Source organism: Rhinolophus ferrumequinum (assembly GCF_004115265.2).
Source record: "Rhinolophus ferrumequinum isolate MPI-CBG mRhiFer1 chromosome 15 unlocalized genomic scaffold, mRhiFer1_v1.p scaffold_54_arrow_ctg1_1, whole genome shotgun sequence".
In the NCBI taxonomy this organism is placed as follows: Eukaryota; Metazoa; Chordata; class Mammalia; order Chiroptera; family Rhinolophidae; genus Rhinolophus; species Rhinolophus ferrumequinum.
The window spans coordinates 5,056,833-5,072,294 of NW_022680357.1; the positions used below are offsets into that span (position 1 = coordinate 5,056,833).

General features: G+C 41.0%; 1 protein-coding gene across 1 annotated transcript in view; it reads right to left on the bottom strand.

Moving 5' to 3' along the window:
* Positions 1-14,924, bottom strand: part of TRAP1 (TNF receptor associated protein 1) — a 41,121-nt gene extending 26,197 nt beyond the window's left edge. The window contains exon 1 of the mRNA XM_033101382.1: positions 14,781-14,924. Within this exon, the coding sequence (XP_032957273.1) occupies positions 14,781-14,856 (76 nt within the window). The 5' untranslated portion in view covers positions 14,857-14,924. The remainder of the gene's footprint in view (positions 1-14,780) is intronic.
* Between the last annotated feature and the right edge of the window lie 538 nt (positions 14,925-15,462).

A 15,462-nucleotide genomic window follows, 5' to 3' on the forward strand; every position in this document is an offset into this window, starting at 1 on the left:
CTGTTGATATCCTCTGATCATCATTCTACTATATTTTCCATCTTTTTCTTGATTTGTTAGAGCTCTTTATATATTTTAAAGAAAATTAGTCTTGTCTATAAAGCCTTTCCTCACTCCAAGATTAAACCAGTCTCCCGTGTTTTATTTTTCCTATTCCTTTTGTTTTATCCCCCACTTAGTACTCAGTATTGTTTATAATGGGAGTATTGTAAGTCCTCATAGTTTGGCAAAGGGAAAAAATAAGCAATCTATATTTCCAATCAGGACTCCAAGACTTTCCAACATAATTGCAAGATTATATTAGTCAAGAGCACCTAATTAAGAGCAGATGTGATTTCAGGTTAACTGAACTTTCTACAATGACTTTAAGAATAAACCAATAATGCAATAAATCTGCCTGAACCAGATACAAACACACTCTCTGCACAGTATCTGTCTTCATGTTTCCTCTACATCCTATGGGGAAACCACAAACCTCAGTGTCAGGCTACAATGTCTCAGTGTTAATCTATTTGGTGGTTTGGGGTCACACAAAATGGGAAGCACCAGTAATTCAAATTTCACAACACACACACACACCAGAACTCATGCTCTTTCCTGTACCTGCAACCACATCCCATCTTTCACCTGAACTGCTTCAGGACCCAGCGTGAGGCCCTATCTTCCATCCGCATCCCGTCCCGAGTTCACAATAATCTCTCCCTACTATGAATTCAGAGCACTTCTTTTCTGTGCTGCTCATTTAAAGCTTCTGCTACAATCCAGCTTGTGGCATTTCTTCTATTAACTTTTTTTGTTAATGTATAACTTACGTTACCAAATTAACAAGCTTAATATCAAATTTTTTGAAGGCAAGAACATCCACATTTCTTGGGATGCCAAAGAATCTAGTGGGGAAGCAGCTCTTTTTATAATCATGAAACTTTTTATCAGCATAAACATCACTATGCTCACGCAGAAAAACACTCCATCAGCCAACAGATGGCGTTAGTGGTCCTACAAGGCCATTTTAACAAGTGGCAATTAAAAGTGCAACTGCCTACAGGGGGCAAATGAGTCAAAACACAGTGGGTACTTTTGCTTTTTTTTTTTAAATCATCCATCTTTCCCATATATCAGCCATAGTTCTGTCTATGGTTTTGTTTCATAATTGCATCTTAAGTTATGTGCTTTAGATACAGACATGTTAAGCTGAGAGAAATACATTGATTATTTTTCTGGAATTAAATATAATCAGACAATCTCCCATTTTACCATAGATGATATATGAGTAAGAACTATTTCACTTTTGTCTTACCTCCACTACACAGAGGGGCTACTTCCTGTATGGCTGAGGTGTAACCTACCAGGCAAACCTCCTGTGGATAACAACTACGAACTCAGGAACAACAAAAAAGACTACCTGGAGGCTCTAGAGGATCAACAAAAGCAGCAGATTCTGGAGGAGAGTCCACACTGGGAAGGAGGAAACAGAGCAGAATGAATGCAGGTTCAATGAAGGGTGGCTGAAACGCCAAGAGAAAACATACACAATGTGCCTGAAGAACCAGAGAGATTGGGGTAACCATAGAAGCTGAAAAGTGAGGGGGGAACCCCAGAAAGCAGAGAGACAGAGGAAGGGGGACCAAATTCTGTGAATAAATTGTTTTAAATCTCTGGCTGCTGGCCTGAACCATGCACGTGTGGGGCAAACTGCATACAGTCCAGCTAAGGATAAAAGAATTCAACTGCTACCTAAGAGAAGTGTTTGCAGTCAGGGTTCAACCAGGTTAATAGCCCACTTAAAAACAACTCTTCAGAGAAATAAAACAGAATCCAGAGACTCTACAAGGTAACAATGACGAGGATGCAATAAAAAGTTACCAGACATACAGAGAAATAGAAAAATGTGATGCCTGCTTAAGAGAAGTGTCAATCAACGGACACTGGTGCCAAGAAGATCCAGATGTTGGAATCACAAGACAAAGATTTTAAAACAGCCGTTATAACAATACTATATGACATAAAGTATGCTCAAAATGAAAAAGATGGGAAATCTCAGAGACATAAACTATAATAGAAGAACCAAATGGAAATTCTAAAAATAAAAATGATAATATCTATGAAATTTTAAAATTAACTGGAAGGCTTAGTAACCAAATGAAGACATCAGAGAAAAGTCTGTGAACTTGAAAATAGATCAACAGAAATTATTCAATGTGAAACAGAGAAAAAAAGATTAAATATAAATAAACAGGGTCTCAGGTATATGTGAAACAATAGAAAAAAGGTTAACATACATGTAACTGGAGTCCCAGGAGAGGAGAAACAGAATAGAGCAGAAAAATATTTGAAGAAACAAACATCTCCCCAAAGTTGGGCAAAGACATAAATTTACAGATTCAAAAAAGCTCAATGAACCACCCACTAGCACGGTAATTTCAAAGAAAAACACCAAGCACATCACAGTCTAACTGCTGAAAACCTAATAAAAAGAGAAAATCTTGGAAGCAGCCAGTGAGAACAACCCCATTACATGCATGGAAGAACAATACTTTGAATTACAGCTAACATTTCAGCAGAAATAATGGAGGCTGGAAGACAATGGTACAATATCTATAGTCTTAAATAGTAAACTTGCACTAAAAGAAATGCTACAGTTCAGGCTAAATGGAAATGATATCAGACAAAAACTTGGATCTTCAAGAAGGAATGTAGAGCATCAGAAATGGTAACCCACTAAATATAAAAGTATTTTTCTCTTAATTTCTTTAAAAAATATGACAGCTTAAAGCAAAAATTAAAACACTGTCTTGTGAGTTTCTAACATGTACACCATGCATAAGACAACTACCATAAAAGATGGGGTGGAAGGTGAAAATGCATCTATATAGTTTTAAGGTTTTTTACATTTTATACTAAGTATTATAATACTAATTCTAACCGGACTATTAAAAGTTAAGGCTGAACATTGCATTCACCAGAGTAACCACTTAAAAATGATGTAAAGAGATGTAGCTAAAAAAAACATTAAACTGAAATTGTACTCTAAAAATATGTACTTGATCCAAAAGAAAGAAAGGAAGAAGAGATAGGAAAAAAAACAAGGGGGGACAAATAATAAATGGCAAATTAAAATCAATGACCTAAGTTTTCAACATAGAAAAAAGAAGTACAAAGTCTACCCAAAGAAAGTAGAAGAGAGGACATAACAAAGACATCAATGAAATAGAAAATGAATAGACAATGGGAAAATTAACAACACCACAGATGATTCTTGAAAAAGATCAACAAAACTGATAACCCCTCACCAGGGCCGGCCCGGTGGCTCAGGCAGTGGGAGCTCCGTGCTCCAACTCCAAAGGCTCCCGGTTCGATTCCCACATGGGCCAGTGGGCTCTTAACCACAAGGTTGCTGGTTGGACTGCCACAAGGGATGGTGGGCTGCGCCCCCTGCAACTAGCAATGGCAACTGGACCTGGAGCTGAGCTGCGCCCTCCACAACTAAGACTGAAAGGACAACAACTTGAAGCTGAACGGCACCCTCCACAGCTAAGATTGAAAGGACAACTTGACTGGAGAAAAGTCCTGGAAGTACACACTGTTCCCCAATGAAGTCCTGTTTCCCTTCCCCAATAAAATCTTTAAGAAACAAACAAACAAACAAAATAATACCCCTAAACAGACTAAGGAAGCACAGTGAGAACACCAATTACCAACAACATCAGGAATGAATGTGGGGATCTCATTACCAATTCCACAGACATTAGAAGGATAGTAAGGAAACATTATGAACAAATTTATGCCAAGAAAGTTGACAACTTAGATGAAATGGACAAAATCCTCGAAAAAAATAAAATCTAACCAGAGTGACAGAAGATGAAACAGAAATTCTGAATTGCTTCGTAACCAATAAAGAAACTGAATTTGTTTTCAAAAATATTTCCACAAATAAAATTCTAGACCCAGAATTTTTACTGTGAATTCTATCAAACATCTGAGGAAGAAACAACACTAATCTTACACAAACTCTTTCACGAAAGTAGAAAAAAGAAGGAGTATTTCCCTACAAGTTTTATGAGGACAGCACAGCCCTAGTATCAAAACCTGACGACGACGACATTACATACACACTAAAAATAATAGACTCATCTCCCTCATGAACACAGACATGGAAGTCCTGAATAAAATATTAGCAAATCAAATCCAGCAATATGTAAAAATGATACTGTATCATGACCAAGCAAGTTTACCTCAGAGATGCAAGGCTAGTTTAGCACTAGACAATCAATCAAATAATTTACTAGACAACGAAACAATGCACTCACTAATGGGCTTGGAAGGAAGGAGGACGAGGACGGGTACTACAGCAAACTGTAGAGGGCAGGCTCATCCGTGGGAGGCAGCAGCTGCCACCACACTCTAGGAGATCGTCGCCATTGTCAAACGCAGGCCAAGACGCTCAGAACTTTTAATTTTTTATAGGAAATAAGAAACTCAAATATTTACGTAAAGTTTGACTTCAAATGTTTGCAATTACTTTTTTACATGTTTGTAACAAACAAAATTTGTTTATAACCAGAATTAGCCTGTGGTTGCTAGTTTGCAACTCTTTTCTAATCTGGAAAATGATGCCCATGAGAAAGTTTACCAGCAAAGAGAAAAAGCGTAAAGCTTCAAAGAAGAGGCTACGCTCCTGTCTGGTAGAAATGCATCAGAGAACAACTTTTATAGAAAAGCAGATGATCTTTATGATCTTAGGGTAAACAGACGTTAGCAAACTTTTTCTGTGAAGGGTAGACAGTAAATATTTTAGGCTGTTCGAGCCCTGCGGTCTCTCTTGCAGCTGCTCAGCTCTGCCATGTGACAGGAAAGCGGTCACAGATGACATGTAAAAGAACAGGCATTTCTACATCCCAATAAAACTTTATTCACAGAAACAGGCCATGAGCCTGATTTGACCCACGGGCCTCAGTTTGCAGAACCTTGGGGTAAACCACTAAAGATTGGTATATTTGACTAAATTAAAATTAACAACTTCTGTTTATCAAACAAACAAAAAAACTGATATCAAGACGAGAGTAAAATGGTGAGCCACAAACTGGGGGAACATATTTCCAACAATTATTAATTACTGACAAAGGATTAACTGATAAAAGATTAGCACCCATAAAGAACATATATGTAAGAAATGGTCAATCAATCCAGAAGAAAAATGGAGGCAAAAGACATGAAAAGCATTTCACAGAAAATGAAACAAATGACAAATAAACAATGAAAAAAAGATGTTCAATTTCACTAGTAATCCATTAAAATGCAATTAAAATCACAAGTGAAACATTGTTTTGTAACCATGAAATTGACAAACATTTAAAACATCTGGAAATCTCAAGTGTGACGCAGACGTGGTGCCGTGGGAACTCTCACACAGACCTGGTGGAACGTGAATCAGGACCCACGCTGAAAAAGTCACGTTGTGCGCTGAAAACGCATACCCTGAACCCAGCAATGCCACTCCTACTCACATAATCTGGAGAAATGCCTGCATCTTGAGGCAGGATGCCTGCACAGTGACGTTCACAGCTGCCTCATTTACAAAAACCCCACAGCAGAAAGAACCCAAAAGTAGTATATTCATTCAATGGGATATTAGAGAACAATGACATGGATGAATCTTAGTTTCATCGAACTGCACATGGAGTCCGTGTACTTTCTGATGTATATCTTATAATCAAACATACACAGACACAAGGTACCATTTAATGCTCACCAGACTTGCAAAGATCAAAAAGTCTGAGAATACCAAGCACTGGATGTGAGTGTGGAGTGAAAGGGACTTTCATTGTCTGCTGGTGGATTATACAATGTTACAATTCTTCTTGGAAAATAGTTTTGCATTATTTAATACACTGGAACATACCAAAGGATCCAACAATTCCACTTAGGTATATGTCAGGAATTATAAAGAAATGAATGCATATTAACATAGCAGAATAAGCAGGAAAAACTAATGAACTACACTATTAGCATGGAGAAAGCTAAGAAAACATAATGACCCAAGAAAGCAAAGTCCCACCAGAATACATACAATTTCAATAAAGTGTGTGTGTGTGTGTGTGTGTGTGTGTATACATATGTACAGAAATATAAAGAAAAGCAAGGGAATAAGAACCAGAAAATTCAGGTCAGCGGTGACCTCTGGGAGAGAGAAGGGGATGCATCACGGAGGACGGCCTAGGCAATGGGTATTCATTTTACGCTTCTTTTCAAAACTGCACATACATATTATATGCATTCCTTTTTAGATAGAAAGGAGGAGGAATGGAAGAAAAGAAAGCTTGGGGGCAGGAGTAGGAGACTGGCCACAAGTTTCAGCCCGAGTCACTTTAAACTTGCAAACAGAGATGTACACACAGCCTCTCAGAACTTCGCCTGAATAAGCAGAGGAGCTCCCCGTGGTGCTGCCTGGGTGGGGGGTGGGGGTGGGGGGCTGGATCTCCTCACAGGCCACCTGGAGTGGTATGTAAATCCAAGCTGGAGCCAGGCCTGCAGGTATGAAGTGAAGGCAGCTGCTTCAACAGGGCAGGGCCTGGCAGGCCCAGCCCAACTCAATCAATACCCCCTGAGCTTGGGCCCCCTCTTTGGCACTGTGCTCCAGTTCACACCAATTCATCCTCACCAGCTCAGATGAAGTGAGATGCCAACAGAACTGCACAGAATTCCTTTCAGGAGCAATTTTCCGACAGTACTTCTGTAAACTGCTCACGGCAGCAGGAGACAGCCTGAGCCCAGTGGAAGCCGACTGGGCCAAATCAGTCAAGATTACAAAATGCGTGTAACCCTCTAATCTGGCAATTCTATTTGGGGACTTCATGCTACGGGTACACCTCAACCTGTACTGAAAGACATGAAAGGCCGTACACTGTAACATCATAACACTGTATGTAACAACAAACGCCTGGAAACCACCTAAATGTCCCTCTACAGACAACTGCTTGCCTCCCAACTAGCAATTACTACTACTATGTGGCTACTAAAAAAAAAAAAAATCAAAAAACGAAGAAACTCTCTGTGCTAATAAAGCAAGCTCTCCAAGATCTAGTAAATAAAGAACAGAATACAGAAAAACGTATGTGCTTGTGGAAGATATACACTCATCTCTCTACTTACTGTGTTCAAGTAAACACTGACAGGACATACAAGCAACTAATAGTCGTGACAACCTATAAGGGTGGGGGTGGAGGAGAGGGGTACTGCGCTGAGAGCAAGACTTCTCAATGGATACCTTTTTAGGCAAATAAATACTTAATTACTCAAAACAATAATTAAACTCTAAAAACAAAGTGGCTGTCACCAAAGGGCTAGCCCCTTCCACCGTCAATGTTGGGTCACATGAAGGCCCAAACAGACCAGATGAGGATCCAGTGCAGGGGTTTCTCAGGGGTCAGGGGTTAATGACCTGGCTGGGGGTCACCAGTAGAGGATTAGTAAATAAATTACATATATATAATGGAATGCTCTGACACATAGACAGGAAGGTGAATGTGTGTGTACACATACACGTAAATTATTCTCATAAGCCAAGCATATCTCTGTGAGAACACCCAAGAAACTGGCAAAGGGCGCTGCCACCAGAAAGAGAACTGCTGTCTGGGGGGTAGCAGTGAGCGACAGGTGCTTCTCACAGCATACACCTTTGTGGCTTCTGAATTTCATGCTATGTATTATCAAAAACCTATTTACAAAATAACTTATTTGTAAAAATTGGCCAATTACAAAACACACTAAAAAAACGTACTGTGGACATAAAACACGTTTGCAAAGGGATATAAAAAGTTTGGGTAAATGTCCTTGAAGAGTAAATATTTAAAGATGTCAATTCTCTAATTTAGTCTGTATTTTTTTACATGATCCCAACAAAAACTCAAACGGGATTTTTTTTTGACCTATGCAAGCTAATTCTAAAATTCATATGGAAAAATAAGTGTGCATAAATAACCAAGAATTTTTTGCAAAACGTGAGGAAATACTATTATCAAATATTAAGGCACATTAATTTAAAGTTACAGTATTAAAATTAATTTCCTCCCTCGCTTATTAAAACAAAACAAATTCCAGAGAGACTTTAAAAGAGAAAATAAAAGCTAAAAGTACTAGAATGGGCAGTGGCCAGTTAGCTCAGTTGGTTAGAGCGTGGTGTTAATAACACCAAGGTTGCCAGTTCCATCCCTGCATGGGCTACTGTGAGCTGCACCCTCCTTAAATAAACAGATAGATAAATAAGCAAAAATCCTTAAAAAAAAAAAGTAGAATAAAACATGAGATATTTTAAAACCGGCTTTACTGAGTTATAATTCATGTGGAGTGTACAAGTCAATGGTTTTTAGTATGTGTACGAAGTCGTGTAGCCATCACCAATATCTAATTCCAGAACATTTTTATCACCTAGAGAAAACCCCCACACCCATTAGAAGTCACTCCCCATCCTCCCTACCCCTCAGCTCCTGGCAATTATTTTCTGTCTCTATGGATTTGTCTGTTCTGAACATTTCGCATGGTCTTTTGTGTCTGGCTTCTTTCACTGAATGTAACGTTTTCCAGGTGCATCCACAATGTACCACTTATCATGCCTCACTCCTTTTCATGGCTGGATAATAGTCCATGATCTGGAGAGACCACATGATGTTCACCCATCCATCAGTTGATGGACAACTGGATTGTTTGCACTTTTTGGCTATTATGAATAATGCTGCTATAAATACTGGTGTACAAGTTTCTGTGTGGACACATGTTTTAAATTCTCTTGTATATATACTTAGGAATGTAAGTGCTGGGTCAAATGGTAACTCTATGCTTAACCGTCTGAGGAACTGCCAGGCTGTTTTGCAAAGTGCCGTCATTGTACATTCCTGCCAGCATTGTATGGGGGTCCGATTTCTCCACATCCTTGCCAACATTTGTTATTGCCCATACTTTTGATGACAGCCACCCAAGTGGGTGTGAAGTGGTGTCTCACTGTGGTTTTGCGCTGCTTTTCCCTATCGAACAGCTAATGATGCTGATAACCTTGACATCTTTTTCTTTAATGCTTTAAGATTAAGGAAACTCCTTCTAAAGACACATAACCCAAGAACCATAAATCTATGGACCATATAAAAATTCAAGTAAACAGATCTTCAAAAGTTCTCATCACAAGAAAAAAAAAGTGCAACTATGTGAGGTGATGGATGTTAAACTTACTGTGGTGATCATTTTGCAATACGTACAAATATTAAATCATTATGCTATATACCTGAAGTTAATAATGTTATACATCAGTTATATCTCAATCAAAAATTTAAATTTAAACAATAACCATACTATCAAAAAAAATTAGTCAATATGTAAACACACTAGGAAAAATTTGAAACGTGACAGAGGGCTAAGTTTCTTTAATATAGCAAGATCGCTTACACATCTGTAAGAAAAAGGCACAAGAGAAAAATGGCAGTTCACAAAAAGGACAAACATAAATGGCTTTGAATCATACACAAAGATGCTTTACTACATTCATATAACTAAGGAAACACGTTTGAAAACAAGGTAGCATTTTCACTATCAGACTGACAAAGGTTTAATGCAGCCTTTAGCTTTTCCCCCCAGAACACTTCCAATCATTTTACCATAGTTTTATGCTTATAAGCATGAAATTCTCTGCTTTTCAGGAAGTCTTCTTGGACAGTTCCATCATTCTCTCAATGTTTACTAGAGACCACAGGTTAGCTATTTCATTCACATCTGAAATTTGTGCAAACATTTTGTTTCTTAAGTTCTGTAATTACTTCAGGTAAGATGTGTTTTAAGTATATCAATACTCTAGACAGAAAGCTCTTCACTTTCCGCTTATGTATCAAGTAAAGATTTGTATCCCCCCAAAAAAGCTCTAAGTTCTTACCTCTGGCATTCTCAAACATTTTCACTGTTTCTTAAACTGCACTATGTTTCAGGGCCTGTTCTAATCATTCTGTACCAAGCTATACTTGTCTTATACTCTATCAAGAAACATCAACTCCTTTAATACAAAGAAAACAAAACAAAAAACAAAAGGAGACGGGCACCTCTATAAAGTAAAAAATAGTACACAAAATCCACACCCCGACTTTTTTTCATACAAGCCTGTCCCCACTCACAATCCTTCTCTTTTTAAAAATGTGCGGCTAACAAGTTTTATCATCCAGTTTGCCAGTCTACGTTGGAAAACGGAGAAGAGGAGGGAACACGTCCCCAGGGAAACCTGGCAAGCAAAAAGAGAGTAAAGGAGGCAAAAAGACAAATACTCAAGATGCAATTTCCACTCACGATGCAATTTCAAGAGTCATCATATCCCCGGAGGTCTGTCTATTACCACTGAGGACCGTAATTAACATTCATAATATTGACCCTGGAAGCATCAAAGAAAGGTGCAGCGATATTCCATTTTAGAAAGGCTTCTAATCATGATGGTTAAAATGAAATGTTTTCCTACTTTAAAAGTAAGCTCCAGGGGCAGCCGCTTAGCTCAGTTGGTTAGAGCAGGGGTGCTCTTTTAACAAGGTTGCTAGTTCGATCCCCACATGGGCCACTGTGAGCTGCGTCCTCCACAACTAGATTGAAACAACTACTTGACTTAGAGCTGATAGGTCCTGGAAAAACACACTTAAATAGTTTAAAAACCAAACAAAAAAGTAAGCGCCATGCGAAATTCACGCGGGCATTCCTTTGCCTGTAAATGCCAGAACACTGACGTGTGCGAACTACAACGGCAATGCAATTTCTTCATTTCTCCTCCATCGTGCCAGCAGCTACCTGACACGTCCAGCTCCACCAAAAAGACTTCAATCTTTCTATTTGTTCTCAATATAATAGTATTGCTACAGAATCTGCTCTTTTTAAATAGGGCACTCATTTTGGCTATCTGAAAACTAATTTTTATATTCCAATCACATTTCTTGATTATATGGCTGCTAAATAACTGAGCCATTCTTTTAAAATTAGTTATTCCCATGTCTCAGTCCACACCTACTCAATTTACCTGATCTATGGCGATTCACCTGGTAAAAAGCAGGTGCAGATGAGGCCCCTGCATAGACACTGGTTCTCCAAGCTACACCTTTCATGGTCTGTAATTCCTAGTGGCTGTAGCAGAAATACTAGCCATATCAGAAATAAACCTCCTAAAATCTATCTTTACAAAATGGTACATAACTTCTTTGTGGAAGCTTATGAGGAAAAAGTGAGTCTTCCGTATGGAGACTGAGCAGGATGGTGTTTAAGAAAAATTCTAGCTAACTACAGAGAGGGCACCAAAAATGCAATTCAAGGAGAACATCCTCTGACTTTGAACCTAAAGCATTGCACTTGGAGTGTGAACTGGATACATTTTATCCATCCCGAATCAGTGCTGTGATCTGAGACAGCAAACACCACCACCAGCCTCAATGACTTCTCATTTGTGGAAATCACCTTTGCCCTGTTTACAACCTGGTGTTTGACAGGGGCGGGGAGAAAAATGTTTATTTTCCTACACTGTTTTCTTATCAACCTGTCTTTCCCCCCTCTTCCTTCAAACTTCATTCCCTCTCTTCTTGCCCAGCGGTAGAAAAACACTTGGAGATTTTTCTTTTGTCTTAGTTCTGGCCAACCACTCAGCTGTTAACTACTAAGGCCTTTGCTAATCTATTACCTGTGGGTGGTTCGACCTGCGCAGATGGCTCAGATAACTCAGCCCCTCTCCCTTCTCCCCTCTCCCCCACCACCAAGCATCTCATGCCCTCATGCTAAAGGCCCACCTTGTACCCTAAGCCCCAGCACCATGGTTTATACAGATGACAATGCCACTCAAAGTCTAAGCAGTTAAGGACTGAAGGCTGTATCATCAAATCCTATTAGCAGTATAAATAGCTGTCTCACAGATAACAGTGAAATCTCACCAGCAAGTGCTACTCCTCTCCTCCTCCCCAAAAAAGCCTGGGAATACCAGAAATTTGCCTGAATTCTTGTGAAGGCTGCAGCACAAGTTAAACAGTACCCCAAAGTGAGAGCAGAAGGAAGAAGCAAAATAAATCAATAAATGACTGAAAGTACTGAATGTGAGGTTTCGGCCAGCCAGGGTTCATTTTGGGAAATAAATTTGCAATGCTTGAATTTTCTTTAGAGGTGAATTCTCTTATAACCATATTCTTTTGCCCCCATTGTATATTTTCTTGGCTAAATTCACCCATCACTTGATCCATCCAAACTACTGTACCTTCACACTTATCCACGTAGCTGACAATGTCAAGGGCATGTGCAATACAGAAGGCTTCCAAGAACAGGTTCTGTATCTTAGATTCAGGCAAAAGAATGCTTGAACCACTGCAATAGAAGTTGCAGCAGAGGACACAGATTACTAAGGAAAAGAGATGAAAAAAACAGACAACAAAGTTTGGCTGGCCTGAAAACTGACATATGTTCACAACGGAAGTAACACTACGTGATACAAAGAATGAATTACAAATACACAATCAGAACATTTTAAAACATGAATAAGAGCAAAAAAAACTAAACCTCCAGCAAAAGGGAAAGAAAAAATCAAGTCAGTTACTACACAAACAAGAATCAAATGGATAATAATTGCTCATCTGTAATAAGGGTGCTAGCAGTATCATTACTCTTTGAAGGAAAATTATTTTGTCCTGGAATGCAATACCCAGCCAAACCACTATCCAAGTATGAGGGCAAAATAAAAATCTTTCTAGACATGGTGGGCTTAGAAAATTTACAACCTGCAGACTTTTTCTTCAAAACACACACAGGATATACTCTGATAAAACAATGCTTGAGCCCTTTCATCAAAAGATACAAGCAACAGTGACACAACTTAGTTGTCTTGCAGTCTGTGGTCATACAGAGTAGTCATGTAACTGTAACTTGACACATCCGCCAGCCAATAAGCAACAACGAGGGGACAGAACCTTAATTGCAGGACCCAGGAAGTTTCTAAAGTCGCGCATGTGCATTAGCTAAAGGAGCTGTCCTATAGTTAACTTTCTCATTATCATAGTAAAAAAAAAACACTCTCCTAGGCGGAGACCGAGTGTGCTAATGAGACATGCACAGCAGGAAGTAGCACGTGGGTACACTGCGCAGGCAGTGCAGGACCCGCTTCTACATACTTTGGGGGAGGGAAATGAGAAAGAGAAAGGAGTGGCCCTCAAGAGCGTATCAAATCTCGGTACCTGCCAACCTCCCGGAGCCACATCCATTCTCTTTCAGAGCGCGCTCCCTTCGTGCATCAAGCTTTCCTTTTAATAAACCTTTCTCTCCACAAAACCCTTTTGCCACTCCCTTGATTTCTATCCTGAGAGTGGCAAGGGCCCCTGTGCCGGTAACACTCTTATCCATTAGTCCATGTTATTTTTAAAAATCATGGTTAAAAACGACTACACCAAAATTTAAAACTCAGGTAACAGAAAAAGGAGTGAAAGATATGAAAAGTTAATTCACAGAAGATATACAAATGGCCATTAGACAAATGAAAACATTCTTAATGGTATCCATGCAAATGTAAATGAAACAAGAAATAGTGTATAAACCATGGTTTTGGAAAGAGGTAATAGCCAGTGTTGAAGAAGATACCTTGATACATAGGTCGAGTCTCATTCACTGCTAATGGGAACATGAAATGATAAAACCTTTTTGGACAGTCATTTGGCAATATCAGCCTAATATTTCAAATATGCACACGCTCTGAACCACCAATTCTAAAACTCGAATTCTCTAATTCTAAAGAAATATACATGTGCACAAATATTTAAATAGTCTCCCTTTCTACACAGCCTTGTGATAACCAGAAAAAAAAACCGTAAATAATCTTTATTATGTCCATTAACAGGACAATATAAGCAAATAAATGATGGTATATCCATAGTATAGAATACTGTGCAGCCACTGGAAAGCCGCAGACTGGTGCATACTGACGAAAAGATGTGTAAGCCAGGCTGGAAATTTTTTAAAAATTCTACAGCACAATGCATATATGGTTTAGGCCTTTTTACACAAAAATAGTCAGATACATCTATTTATATGTGTTAACTGTGCAGAGCCTGGACGAAAAGCCAACAGATTCACCCGTGGTTACTTCCGAGTGGACAGTGAGAACGCAGATTACTGTCCTTTTTTTCAACATTTCAGCACCTACCAACCCCAGGCCCAGGGGATATGACGGTTAACCACACAGGAGTCCACCGGCTGCACGAGTGCCCAGGGTGCCGGTTCTCGGTTTGATTCGTTGCAGTGCGTCATGTCGGGCGGAGTGGACTCTCAGGCTTGTGTCGAGTGAACGAGGGAACAAGTGGCTAATGCATTACACGTGTATAAAAACAACTTGGTGGCGAGGAGAAAGAAAAGCGCAACTAGGGACTCAAGTGATCACCCTGAAGTCGGTTGCGAGCGCACACGCACCCTCGGATTTCACTCCGCGAAACGGCCTTTGGCTCCAGGAGCGAGAAGCCCGCGACCCCTCCGCCTCACCCCAGGCCCAGGAGAACCCCTGTTGTAGTCACACACGCCGGGGTTCAACCGCGTTACCTCCTGGGAACACCCGGGCAGCGCGGAGCTAAGGCAGGTGGGACCAGGACGCACCGAGCGCTCGGCGTTCGCCGCGCGTTTGGCACGGAAATCTCACAGTCTCCCACGCCGCGCGAAGGGTGCCTTTCCCGCGTCTACCACAGAAGACGAAGTGGGCTCGGAGTCTCGGGGGGCCGCGCATACCCGCCCCCGCCCGCCGGTCAGGCCTCCCTCACCTCCCGAGGCGACAGCTAGCGCGGGCGCCCGCAGGCGACGTCCCCACAGCAGCAGCGCCCGCAGCTCGCGTGCCATGTCCTTCCTCCCGAGCGTCCAGCGCTTCCGCGCACGCCGGGGGCGAGGCCTCTCCCAGGCGCGGCGCAGTGACGTCACAGCGCGCGCCAGGCTGTCTGGTGCGCGGCCTGCGCCGGCGGGTGGGCGGGGCCTCCGTGGCACGCGTGGGACAGTCGTGCCCGGGGGCGGGACCTCCGTGACCTTCTGCCGCGTTGTCAAGGGCGACAGGCGGGCGCGAAGCCGCCCCAGACACTCCTTAGCCAGCTGGGCCTCGTTTTGTGCATCCCTAACAAGGGGCAGATGTTCGCATCTGTCCGGGAGGGTTTGAAAGTGCGGCTCCCGGGCAGAAACAATGTCTCTGGGGTCTTTATAAGCCCCCGGCCACCCGTCCAGACCGTTGGAAGTCAGCCTCTTCCAACCAAGGCAGGCCAAAGAGCTAAAAGGAGTGAAAGGCAGAACTTCAGGCTTGACTTGTCTACACCAACACGCGAATCTGGAGCCAACACCCACCAGCAAAACTGGGCCATTCATTTCATTTCTCTTGCCCTGCTGGAGGTAAGAGTCTAGTTGAGGATTCAGACCGACTCCCTTTCTCACAGAGGACCAAGCCAGGTATAATGCACATTC